Source organism: Phascolarctos cinereus, unplaced genomic scaffold, assembly GCF_003287225.1.
Source record: "Phascolarctos cinereus isolate Bilbo 61053 unplaced genomic scaffold, phaCin_HiC Scaffold_4;HRSCAF=312, whole genome shotgun sequence".
NCBI lineage: Eukaryota > Metazoa > Chordata > Mammalia > Diprotodontia > Phascolarctidae > Phascolarctos > Phascolarctos cinereus.
Window position 1 is genome coordinate 582548015 of NW_027555847.1, and position 14347 is coordinate 582562361.

Below are 14347 nucleotides of genomic sequence, written 5' to 3' on the forward strand. Positions count from 1 at the left end.
GAGGCTCCTTCCCTCTCTCAGATCCTATCCCCCACCTCTGCAACTTCCTGCAGTATCTTTTAGGAAAGAGAAATCAAGCTTAATCTTAGTCACCTTCCTAACCAAGGGAACAGGTGGGAAACTCAAGCTCCATTCTTGGAGGCTTCCTATTTCATGAGAAAAGTAACATGGATTATTTAAGCCTTTGACTTCTTTTTTAAAACTTTATTTTTAATTTATGGAATGAAACAAGCACTTCTGTAGCATAGTGCAATGAAAAAAAAAGATGATTGTACGTGAAACTGCAAATCTGCTATGTACACCTTGCTATGCCTTTCAAATATACAACAGAATTATCATGTAAATTTCTTTTTTCTTCTTCCCTTTACCCCCTAGAGATAGCTACCATTAGACACAAAAGGAGTATGTAAATATATATGTATGTATGTGTGTGTATGTGTGTATAATTATTCTATACATACTTCTATTTATCAGTACTTTCTCTGGATGCAGATAGTGATTTTCTTCATACGTCCTTTATAGTTAATTTGAGTATTTAATAATAATCAAAATAACTTATTTGCTCAAAGTCATTCTTAAAACAATATTGCTGTTAAATCTGTACCTCTCATCATTAAATGTGTTCTTGGTAAGCAACATATTATTGAATTCTTATTTTTAATCCATTCTGCTATCCATTTACATTTTATGGGTGAGTTTATCCTACTCGCATTCCAAGTTATAATTACTATTTGTGAATTTCGCTCCATGTTCTCAGCCTCCCTTTTTACCCTATCCCTGTTACCTTATTTTTTCTCCTTATTCTTTTATTTTTTATTTTACTCACCCCTTTAAAGTTTCCTCCCTTATTGTCTCCCTCCTAGTCTTATTCTATACACCCTTTTAAAAGTCCCTTCTCCACTCTATCCCCCAGTTTTCTTACCTCTCTAGAAGTTCAGAAGACTTCTAAACCTCTCCCAATGTAATGTATACTTTGTTTCCTCTTCAACCCAGATGAGAATAAGGTACCACCAACATTATCATCCCTCCACCCCCACCTGTTTTCTCTGTATTAATTCTTTGTTTCATGCCCTGTTTTTATGAGACAGTTGCTCCTTTTTACCTTTTCCTACCCAATTTTGTTTTCTTTAGAATCACCTCATCATATTGTAAGAAAGAAAATAAAAAGGAATTCAGAAATCAAATATGAGGAAAAATTAGAAAAAAAAATAAAAGCAATCCAAGAAAATTATGAAAAGCAAGCCTTTGACTTCTTAGGTTAAGATTTTGAGGAAGGGTCTTTTTTTTATAGCAAGATCAGAGCTGTGGTGAGTGTACATTTAGAGGAATTTCTCTGTCACAGAGGAAAGTATGTGTAAAGGTCAATATTGATGACATAGTAGAAGACCTGAAGAAACTGATTGTCACTCACTGGAATAAAATTATCCTGAAGAAATGCTCCACAGTCAAGGACTGTATTTCCCTGGGGGTTTATGAATTTTGAGATGCAGTATGGTGTAGAGGATGGAGTGCTGAATTTGAAGTCAGAAAGCTCCAGTTTCAAATCCTGCCTCAGACACTTACATTGTCTAACAGGCAAGTCATGTAATATTTCTGGGCCTCCATCTAAAATGAGGGGCTTGGATTCCATAACCTTTAAGATCTCTTCTAGTGCTAAATCTGTAATCTTATAACTGAGACATTTCGGTCACCGAATCATTTTCTCTTAAAATAACCAGAAAACTGAAGCAATGAATGTACCAGTGTGCTAAATCTTATCCTTCGCAAGAAATTGATGTATTTGTGGAATATGGAAATGTTACAGAACTAGAAAGAAAATGAGTATATATTAATTACTATGACCAAATGTTTGCTTGTAAGGAAAATCAACAAATGAAATTGAGACTGTTTTGACATGTGTAATGAGTATGATGAGAGAAAGTTGAATAAATTGATGTTGAATAATTCCATATTTTAATAGGATATAAAAGCATGTTTAATAAACCAATATGACTTCACTGGATTGGTAAGCAAACATCTTACCGATTTAAGATATAACGGGAGTAAAGCTCCGAATCAATCTAGCAATCAACAAGTATTTAGTTAGCATTTATCATGCCAGGCACCATACCAGGTGCCGTAGACAAAATGGAACCGCCCAGTATGATGACGTGGACAAAGAGCAACAGATTTTGGAATCTGAAGCTCAAGGATCACATTTCAGCCTATTCAGGAGCTAGAACCTTGGGCAAGTAAGTTAACCTTCCCCAGAGTCTCGTACCTTCTTTGTAAAATGAGGATGATATTTATACAATCTGCCTCAAGGGATGGGTCCAAGGAAAATCCTCTATAAACTGACTAAGTGTTATTTAAATGCGACCTATTACTATTAGGACTGCAGTTATTTGTTCCAAGGAAAATACTTCCTGATCTGTGATCCTTGATCCATAAAGAACAATTTAAATGTGAGCTGATGCTAGTGGAATTGCTGTTATCAGCTCAGTGTTGTGACTCAGGCAACTTGTTGATGTAGACAGTAACTAGAAAACTTGGGTAGTCTAAGGTAATGATAGCTGTTTGAAAAAGTAATCTTTACAGACAATATTCATAGGCCAGTTTGCATAAGTATGGGTTATCTGTATAACTACTACAACTCTGCATAAAAATGGGTAAAAAGCCCACTTTTCAAATGAATCTTGGATATACCGTGTATGTTTGGAGAACATTCCAGTTGGATAATCTGAGTTTCTTATGGTTGCAATCTTTGCAACTATAAAGATTGCAGTCAAGGCAATCTTTGAGTTTGGCAATTGTCTGTGAATCAACAAATACTCAGGATCAACAGATCTGTTTTTTTTTTTTCCCGTATCTGGGTGCTGGATAATAATGTACTGGGGAAAAGCCATGATAAGCATCCATAAGAATTGGGAGTCAGAGAATCTGAGCTTTAATTCTATGTGACTTGTAGGTGAGAGAGTGAGTACTTTGGCTCGCCCTTCCATACTTCTGTTTTTGTTATTATGAATGAGGTCAAGAATGTCTCAGTCTGTTAGAAAACTTAATACTCTTGTCAACTTTCCTAAAAGTCAAATGATGTCCAGGCTTCTCTTTCGTTCTCACCCTGTCATGTTCTTGCTGGAGACAGATCAACAACTTTTGTCAGATGGTCAGTGGCAGGTAGGATTCATTCAGATTGTTGTTTTCTTGGCTGCCTATCAGCTAATAAGCCTGACACTTTGCTTGCAATGAAAACAGCGTGTTCTGCCAGCCACTGAGGCCCAGACATTACTGTTAGAGGAGGAATCAATTGATCAAATATGAGTCTGGCCCATGGGACTGGCTGTGCTATGTAGAGGGCAGTGTGTGTGACTGGTTAGGATTTTCTGACATGGGGCAAGGATTTCGCCTTTTACCTATTGCAGGTTGTATGTATTAGGGAAGTCAAGAAATATTAACTAGGAGGGCCAAGGCACTAGTGTCAGAGCCTAGCCAGAGCAATTAATAAGTAGATTCAGAATTCAAGGAGCACAGAGATTGGGCAACATGAAAGTGATGTTGATAATAAACCAGTTTCTTTGAGGGTTTGGGCTTCTTATTGCCCCTAGGATCCAATAGAAAATCTTCTGTTTGGCCTTTGAAGCTCTTCACAATATGTCCCCAACCTTTCATTCCAGACTTGTTACACGTTACTCCCATGCCACACTTTATGGTCCAGACTCATTAGCTTCATTATTGTTCCACATATGTGATTCTCCATTTCATGTGTCTGCCTTTGTGCTGACCGTTGCCCAAGCCTGGAATGCACTCCCGTCTCCTTTCATGATGCTCCCGTAAGTTCCCTGTACCCCTTCTACAGATGGTACCCATTACTTCTAGTTCTGCTCCAGCGAGCTAAGCAGGATAGGCCTCTTCCACAGGATGGCACTACAAATACATGAAGAAACCTCCCGTTTTTCCTCCTAAATCATTTCTTCTTCAGGTTGGTTACTCCCAGTTCTTTCAACGGATCCTTATGTGGCATGAGAGGGCAACCATCTTGCCATGGAAATAACAGAATTGGGAGTCAGAGAATCTGAGCTTTAATTCTATGTGATCTGGGACAAGAACTCTGCTCCTCTTGGCCTCAGTTTCCTAATCTGTAAAAATTAGGGGGTTTTATTAAATGATCTCTGAGGCCTTTTTCCAGTGCTCAGTCTATGATAGTATAATCCTATGACTGTCATCTATAAGCCCTTAAATCATTCAACTTGCCCTGCTCTAAATGCTTCCCAGATTATCAGTTACTATGCTTTTCCTAAAATGCAGCACTCAAAACTGCACTCCATTCTCCCCATGCAGTCTGACAAGTGTGGAGAACCATGGCACTGCTGTGTCCCTATTTGTGGATGCTATGCCTCTAAATACAGCCTAAGATTTTAGTAGTTTTCTTGGGTTCAGAGTTATACTCTTGACTCATGTTGAGTTAACAGTAACCTATTACTCCTGCATCCTTTTCAGAGTGGTGTTCTCTATGCACAATTCCCCCATTTTCTACTTGTAGAGTTTTCTTTTTGAACCTAAGTGTAAGACTTCATATTTATTTCAATCAGTGATTAGTTTTGCTTGCACTAATGTTAAGTTTGTCAATTCCTTCAGGTTCTGTCTCACGTACCCATTTCGTGGTCTATCTCAAGTTCCCTGAATTTATTTAAACTATTATTTTTTCTCTCCTTTATTTTCCCTCCTTTTAACCCTAAATGCCCACCCCATACACATAAGCATATAGTTCAGAGTCCTCTCTCCCACTTCTTAAGTAATATTTTGTGTCATCCTTGTCCAAGAAGTATTCACTTTATTTTGTTCTTATTTCTGTTATTCTTAATTTGTTCTTAATACCATTCTTATCTGTGCTATTCTGAAATCTATTTTCCAATTAATGGAATATGTATATATAGATATAGATATAGATGTGTATATATGTGTGTGTGAATAGATAGATAGATAAAGTTCCTTAATTTTCCTTATGACTCCCCCATAAAGAGGATTCAGTAATACAAAAGTTGAGCTCACTTCTGTAGCCCATTCCTGTGTTAGTGCACATTCTTGTGTTAGCTATCACATAATCCAAACTTATCTTTTTTTGTTCTTTGTTTGTTATATGTTATTTGTTTATTTATGGAGGGTCTTTTGTCTGCTGTGCTGCTTCTCTCCTAGCGGTATCAATTCATGAATGAGGCAATCACTTCTTAACATCACCATAAACACTTAGCCCTCCTAAGCCCAGCATATCCTATCTCTGGACTTTTGACACTTGCTACCTAGAGGCTTACAATCCAGGGAACCCATACACCCCTTCTCCTCTAGTGCGATATGGTCCCACAAACAAAATTCTTACTCGGAAAAGCTGGTCAACAAAGGTGTTCATTCTTTCCAAACAAAATCCATTCTAAAATTCATGGTGTTGGAATGAATTTCAATGCCACTTTTTTGTTTCCATTTCTACTATGAGACCAGCTTCCATTCTCCCCATACATATGGGTCTCTTTTGAAGTTCCCCTGAGCTTTAAGTTTCTTTTGGTCCCTTGAAGTTCCCACTTTGTTCTATTTGCCCTTGATCATATTTCTTCCTTCCTTTCTTTCTTTCTTCTTTCTTCTTTCTTTCTTTCTTTCTTTCTTTCTTTCTTCTTTCTTTCTTTCTTTCTTTCTTGGAAGGGAGAATAGCCTTGTCTTGCCCTACTTATACAGTAGAGAAATGATTTTATTGTTTATACTTTTCTCAATAATTCTACTTATTTATGTTTCTTATGTTCGAAACGTCCATAATGTGAATGCTCTATGCACTTCAGGTTTCTTTGACTGGAATGATTCAGATGCTTACTTTCTGTTGAAGGTCCATATGTTTGGTTTTAAAAAAATAATTGTTATTTTTGCAAAATATGCATATACATATACATAGAAATGTGTGTATATATATACATATATATGCATATATATATTATATATATATATATATACATCAGAGAAGATATTGGAATGTTACAAAAAGCAATTATACACACATTAATACGTATAAACATATGTATACATACACATATGTGTATGCATACATATACATATATATGAGAAGATATTGGAATATATTGGAAAAAACAAAGGCACTTAGAGTGTACATATTGTGTATTTACATATATGCATATATATATATATATGTATTTGATATAAAAATTGTGGAATTGAATCATTATGTGACTTGGACCTTCTAGTTTGAGGTTTTCTTTGTCAGTTATCTGTAGATTCTATCAATCATGGAATTATAGATCTAGAGATGAAAAAGAATTAAAGGTCATCTAGTCCATTCCCTTGCCTCTCAAATTATCGTTAAAAAAGTATACCTAAAGAGCTTAGGTAACTTTCTCAAGTGATAAAGCCAGGATTGAATTGAGGTCCTGTTATTACAAATCTTTCTAATATCACATACTGATTCCTGTTACATTGTCATTTGTTTTTTAAAATTTCTAGGCAATTTTCTTGTGTTTTGGCTCATATAGAATTCACATGTTTTCAAATGTGTTCTTTTCTTCTCTTTCTGTAATTTTGAATTCCATATCTTTCATTCCCTTTCTCAAAGCCTTTACTTGCACATATTCTCCATCATACATTCTGAGTTACCTACTCTTTTATCTTATTTATTTTACCTTTGAAAACTCTAATTTCTGACCTACTCTTCATCTTAATGTCATCTTTTAAAAGTGTTATTTATCCTTTGAATTGTTCTGGAAATTCTTATTGCTGTTGTAACACAAGCAGTGGGAATTCCAAAGAATGTGTTATCTTGCTTTTTTTTTTATCAGAAGTTTTTGGTTTGGTTTCTTTGAAGCATTACTTATTCAGTCTGTTTTGGCCTATTTTAAAAATTTTTGCTAAATTTTCCTTCTGTCTTCATGAGTCTTACTCTTGATTTGTCTGTTTAGGAGGTGGACTTCTACTCCTTTTACTTTTGACTTTGTCTTTATAGTATTTCCTCTATTACTCCTAGTTCATCTCAGACATCTTTCCTCCCAGGCTGGCCCTTCTCTTTCCATTGCCATGATACCCACATTTCTTCCAGCATAGACTCTAGAGGTTGGTTGTCCCCAACCTCCTCTAGTTGGGAGTTATAGAGTTTCAGCTAGATCTCTACTCTGTGGAAATTTTGCCAGGGAAGTATTAGGGAAAATATTGTCATATTTTTCAAAAAGAGAAGAGAGAGTTGAGACTGTAAACTATAAGCTAATGAGCTTGATTCCAGTTCTTGTCAAAATTCTAAAAAATTATTATTAAAACAGTGGTTAATAATCATCTAGAAGACGAAGTAGTAACCACAAAACGTAAGCATGGCTTTTTCTAAGGCATGGAAGACCCCTTTCATCTACACCACCACTTTTCTTCTCTCTTTGTAGTTTCATTCATTTTTATCATGCAACTGGACAAGATCAATGTTTTTCAGCTCTTTTGTGGGTATGGAGGGTTAAAATGAATTATTTTCTTGAGGGAACTGGTTAGGGGCCCTCCACACCCCAATAGAACCTTTAAACTAAAGTTTACCAAGTTGTCTATGCTAGCAGACTCCAATGCATGGGAGGGCTGGGGGATTTCAGGTGATTGGGAACTTCAGGGCATTTGGCTCTCTTTTGTTATTTCACAAGCCTTTATCTAATATGGAGGCCAATCATATTATCCCCTTGTTGATGGAATTTTAACTAATGTAGATTTGGGCCATTTTTTTCTGGTTTTGCTATTGTTGGAGAAGAAGAGTTATACTTGAAACATCTATCCTATCATTTTGCCATTCACATGAATAGCACATGACCTGGTCTTGATGAAGCCATGTTTACTTTTTGCAGTTACTGCTTCATCTTCTAATATAGATGATTATTAACCATTGTGTTAATAAAAATTTCTAGAGTTTTGAAAAGAATTGGAATCAAGCTCATTATCTTATAGTTTATAGTTCCAACTCTCTTCTCTTTTTTTGGAAAAAATATGATAATATTTTCCCTAATGAAAGCCTTGTAGTGATTCTGTCATTCTTCATCTGTAGGGTTTTACTAGTAGTGGCCCAGCAAAGATATCTACCAGTTCTTTCAGAGTAACCTGGGATATCATTCTCCTGGTTTATGTGACTTGAACACATTTAAGAAAGCTGAATGCAATTTTAATAGCAGCTAGGTGGCCCAGTGGATACTGTGCTGGAGTTGGAGTCAGAAGGACCTGAGTTTAAATCTAGCCTCAAATCCTTATTATCTATGTGACTTTGGGCAAGTAACTTTGCCTCAATTTCCTCAACTGTAAAATGGAAATCTTAATAGTGACTGCCTCCCACGGTGGTTGTGAGGATCAAATGAAATAATTCTTGTACAACACTTAGCACAGTGCCTGCCACATAGTAGGTGCTATATAAATAGTAGATATTAATATTTCTGTATTTATCTTGGGTTTCAGTTTCCTATCAGCCATTTTTGTTCTTTCCTCTGCATTTCAAAAACTCCTCCTTATAAGAGAAAATAGGGGAAGAATTGAGTAAATCAAGTGGTCCTTATGTAGCAGAGCTATCATTCAACCCTGTACCTTCTGATACTGAAACCAATATTTTACCCTCTATAGTACTGCTCAGTTTTATTTAAAATTAAAATTGGAATGCTTTTCAGAAATATTCTGCTACCATATGTGGTGACACAGTTTACTAAATGACTTCCCAGAGATCTGAAAGTCGATATAACTTCCAAAGGCATTAATTTTCCTGCAGGAGTTGCTTACTTTAGGCTTTGAGGGGAAAAATTAATTTGTAGGCAGGTCTGAAAATAGTATTAAAAATATAACTAGACTGGACCAAAAGATTTGATTGATTTTAGATACCACCCCCTGTCTGTGTAACTCCATTAGTCACTAGGAGCAAGACTTTCAGTTCACTACCATAAGCCAAACCACCAAAGAATGGATGGGGGAATTCAGTGCACTCAGTTCTTTTTTTTTTTTCTGCAACATTCAGATAGACTCATACTGCTGCAAAGAACATGGGTAAAATTCACAAGAGTAAGATCATTTAGACTCTATCTTAGAGTAATGGTCAAAGACACAGCATGATATAATGCAGGGGTTCTTGACATGAGGTCCTTGAGCTGGTTTTTCTTAATATTTTTATAACTATATTTCAATATAATTGATTTCCTTCATAATGCTATATTTTATTTTGAACTGTTAGAAATATTATTCTGGGAATGGCTCCATATGCTATGCCAGACTGCCAAAGAGGTGCATGACACACACAAAAAGGTTAAGAACTCCTAGAGTAATGTGCCTGGGTGACACAGTGCTGGGCCTGGCATCAGGAAGATCTAAGTTAGAATCCAGCTATAGATACTTATTAGTTGTGTGACCCTGGGCAAGTCACTTAAACCTGTTTGCCTCAGTTTCCTCATCTGTAAAATGAGCTGGAGAAGGAAATTACAAACCACTCCAGTCTCTTTGTCAAGAAAACCCCAAATGGGGGTTCACAAAAAGTTGGAAACAACTGAAACAACTCAACAACAACAAAAGAGAAATGGATAAAAAGCTGACTTTAGAGTCAGAAGGACCTGGGTTCAAGATCTACCTCTGATACATGCTAGTCATGTGACCCTGGTCAAATCTCTTAATGTGTCTTTGTCCCCAAATAATCCTATTACTAGACAGAGTAGTAAAGCTGATGCAGATCTGCAGTGGTAGAGGGAGTTTCTTCATTCGGAATTAATGGTCCATTTCTTCTCCTCCTCTAATCTTCCCCAAATGGTCTGAGACCAGTGGAATGATATTCATAGGTAGTACCTTTTGGAAGATAGTAATACTTGTACTACCTAAACTGCAACACTGGCTTAAAGAGTAACTGAATATGAAGTGCTTTATAATCATAAAGGACTATATAAATGCAAATCATTATTATTACTTAAGCATATGTAGCTGCATTTCAAAATTATATAGTTGTGAGGGACTGCAAAAATATGTGGTTGGCACAGAACAGCTAAATTCTCCTACTGGAATAAGGCTGAAGATGATGATTCAGTAATAAGTAGTCTTTTCAATAGGGTATAATCTAGTACCAAGAACTGTGGGTAACAGTATCTTAACCATTTCCAACTATGTGTCTCAAAATGTTCGTTTTCTCCAAATCAAAGGGGACTTTTACAAACCCCTTTGAGTTGGTATCAAGGCATCTGCTTCCCAAGCTGCCTTTTCATTAAGTCTTTCTCCAGTTTGATGTCCATGAAAAACACAGAAAAATAGGAAACATGTTCAAAAGTGAAAAATACAGTCCATTTGGGCAGAGTTAAATCTAAGGACGTGGACATGTGCAGTAGTATAGGGCCAACATGCAGTGGAACATAATAAATGATGCTTTTTAGTATCCCTTTAAATGCACATGGTTTTAACTCCAGGAAATTATGAAATCAAAGAAACTTAAGAAATGTAAGGCACTCCAACCCATACTTGGACAAGAATTCCCTCTGCTACTTGCCCAAAAAATGCTTGTTTCTTGTGGGGATTTCTAGTGATGGAGAACCAGCCCCTTTCTAAGGGGATCCATTACATTTTGGGAAGTTTTTCATCACTTTCCCTGTGAAGCCATAGACTTGAATGTTATTGATAAGTACCAGGGTGGGGAGGAGAACTTTATCTGGTATGCAATATCAGTAGTATTATTTATAATAGGAAAAATAAAAGACCAATCATTCAATTAACAAGCATTTATTAAGCTACTCCTATGTCTTAGGCTTTGTGCCAAGTGTTAGGAATATAACATAAAAATGAGTCTTTGCCCTCAAGAAGTTTATATTCTAATGGGGGTTATAATATGCTCATGTATAACTCAATAGATGATATATACACATAAAGGTATTCCACTTTAGATTTCTGGAAATTTTAAGGGTGTAAGGGACAAGTTTTAGAAGCAGCATAAGGGCCTTTCCCATCCAGAATGTATTTGCACCTTGCAAAGGATGAACCCTTTTAGATAGATGTGAATGGATCATTTTGAACTTTATAAAGGATATTCAATTTTGAGTAGGCTTACTTGCTCTTATAAAAGATATGAGGCTTTGAGTGGCTCATTTGCATATCATAAAGCCAAGAATGCAGCTGAGCAGCCAGCAGTATGAATGAATTTGTCCCTAAGGAATAGGATGCCTAACTACCTTTTCCTCACCCATTTGCATTTCAGTCATTTTCAGGCCTTTCAGACTTTTTGTGATGCTATTTGGGGTTTTCTTGGCCAATATACTAGAGTGGTTTGCCATTTCCTTTTCCAGCTTATTTTACACATGAGAAAACTGAGGCAAACAGGGTTAAGTGACTTGCCCATAGTCACATAGCTAGTAAGTGTGTGAGGCCTGATTTATACTCAGAAAGATGAGTCTTCCTGATTCCAGGCCTAGCACTCTATCCACTGTGCCACCTAAGTGCCCCTCATTTGCATAGACCAAAAGAAAAGACTCAGCTTAAAAAACCGGGGTCCCCAGAGCTATTTGGTAATTGTTGGGTAAATATCCATTACCTAGTTATGGCATGGCTTGCAAAGGTGAAGATTTAGGAAATATACTGGATAATCACCATAAGTTAGGATGAGGTTTCTCATTAAGGGAACACAACCCTCTACTAAGAAGAGTTATCAAAAGAAAAGGCTAGGGGTGTTGTTTTTTACCTGTAATTCCTAACACTAAGAGAGGTTGAGGGTGATGGATGGCTTGCAGTGATCATTATGCCATCCCATTGATCAGCAAACATTTCTTGTTGACAATATAATTAGCTGTGGGGATAATGAAACAGTCACTACCCTCAAAAATTTCTTAGTCAACAATGAAATATTCTATTCTGACATCGAAGATAATTCTATGAGTAGAAGATGTTTTATGATTATTCAGCCAATAGGAAATGGACAGGCTTTTAACTGTTTGCATGGGTAAATGAAATGAAGATTTGATAAAGGCATTATCTAGATATTTAAGGCAAAAATCATGCTACTTAAGAAGACAGGAAAGTATTTTGGTATGTATCAGTTTCACTGCATTAAGTCTTCATTTTATGCTTAGAAATTCCTGGATTTAACAAAACACGTAACCTTCCAGGGAGGTGGAAGGTTTTCCCCTCCTTCCCACTCATACATCTGTTCCTCTTTCTCCCTCCCCTAGTATTTTAAGCTAAGAAATGCAAATGGTAATAAAACACATTGATGCAAACTGTTGTTTCTAGGGGAGGAATTTACATTCCAACTAAAAAAGAAATAAAGTTTCTTGCATTCTTCCTTTTGAAGGAATATGCTGACCCTGGTTTTCACAATTAATGGTTTCTTGAAAATTGAATGTATAATCAAGTTCATTGTTCTGAAGATAAAATAGGGTATTGCAGTTTTAATGAGGTCACTCATTTAAAACTTAGTTTTAACAAGTAATAATGTACATCATAAGAGACATTCATGAATTTCATAGCATTGCTACAATGTGGTACTAACAATATTGTTCTGTAGAGCTTCTAACTCCATGTATATTCACATAATGTTTCTAAATAATAATATTGATGCATGAGTAATAGATAAATAAAGATAGATACATGTGTGCATTTATTTGTGTGTGCATGGGTGTATCAGGAGGCCCAGACCTGTGATTTCATATTTGTGGGAACCCTCAGTAGGTGAACTCCACCAATGTATATTTGAAACTCATCTGAAATTTACAGCTTCATCTGTAGCTTATAGTATTCAGGAGTGGCCTGGGGCACTTAGACGACTTGCCCTTGATCATATGAAGAGTGTATGTCATAGGCAGAACCTGGTTAACCTGGGACTATCTCATGTTTTAATACTTCTTTTTAAATGGGAAAGCTCTGGGAACCTACTACATGCAATTGGGAATGCACATTACAATGTTCAAAGGCCTTATATAGCTTGTAATGAGACTTAAAGCAAGAATAGGTTATGTTGCCTAGTTAGCAAGAATGGAGCTCTATTCCTAACTTGGCCACTCACTTTTCTGTTGAGTCAGATGACATCATTTTCTCACTGGGCTTCAGTTTTTCCATCTGTTAAATGAAATGATACCTCCCAGGGGGCCGGGAGGTGTGGGTAAAGAGGATGAGGGTAAGCCAGAATTAGTCACAAGGGTATTATGAAGATAAAGCTTTGAAATCCTGCAGGGAAAAGAAGAGGATGCCTAAAATCTGTTTCTTTTCCAGAGCATATGGGTCAGTACCTACATATTTACAATATGTTTCGCAGCTAATGTGGGGCTGCTCTTTGGTGTTGTCTGCACCATAGCTGTTGTGATTGTGCGTTTCCAAAGGTAAGGCATTCTGTTTGTTTATTTATGATCTTTATAAATTCTGGTAAGAAGCCTAGTGTATTTTCAGTCTTCTGTTTTCTTCCTGTACTCTCTGTGATAGCCTAGCTTCAGCTTTGCTAGGGGTGTGTGAGTGTGTGTGTGTGTGTGTGTGTAGACATTTAGTTGTTTGTGTGTGTATGTGTGTGTGTGTGTGTGTTTTTCTGTGTATCTTTTTTGTGTGTTTGTCTCTCCAAATAGATAAGATAGATAGTTCAAAGCTTATCTTATAGTTGGCAACTGGAGTTCTAGTTCATAAGTCAGCAGGGGTACTTTTTACCTTCATGTACATTCTTGTGTGTGTCTATATATCTACACACCTATATATGTATAAGTATATATGTGTATGTCTATATATGTGTATATTATATATGTTTATGTAATATATATGTAAATATGTTACCCAAAAAAGCACACGAAGATAAAAAATGTCCCACCTACATATGAAATAAAAGTCTGGTTCTGAACTATAGTGTGAAGAATGTCTTATTACTTGTATCAAATGGAATATGTGAAAGCATGTGAAAGTCAGGAAAATAGCAAAACATCTGCATTTTTTGGATTCTGAAGTCATTTCAGAATGTGTAATTTCAGGGCAGTATCATCAAATGTCAATGACACATAGATCACAGGTCAGTATTTAATGGTAAATTGTGTAATTTCCTGGCAATGTTTGCTTATCATCCAAACCCTGCATGCTTAGAAACCGGATGGAATCTAAACTCCGCAGACAATTTTGTAGAATTACAGCTCTTTAGGGCCAGTAGGAACCTTAGACAGAGATCATCTGTTCCAATTTCCTCATTTTACAGAAGAGAAAACTGAAATGTTGAGAGAAATCAGTGCCTTCCCCTGACCCATCTAGAGTCCAGGCCTCTTAACTATCAACCCAGTGCTTTTCCTAATGCATCATACAATTTGTCAAGGACTGCACCAGATGCCTCTCTTTAACTGAAGCACCTATGCCTTTGTGACCTATTTTCTCTACCAAGTCTCTCCTCTCACTT

General features: G+C 36.4%; 1 protein-coding gene across 1 annotated transcript in view; it reads left to right on the forward strand.

Moving 5' to 3' along the window:
* SLC26A7 (solute carrier family 26 member 7) overlaps window positions 1–14347 on the forward strand; it is a 200047-nt gene that overhangs the window by 142093 nt on the left and 43607 nt on the right. The window contains exon 11 of the mRNA XM_020972903.2: window positions 13198–13304. Within this exon, the coding sequence (XP_020828562.1) occupies window positions 13198–13304 (107 nt within the window). The remainder of the gene's footprint in view (window positions 1–13197; window positions 13305–14347) is intronic.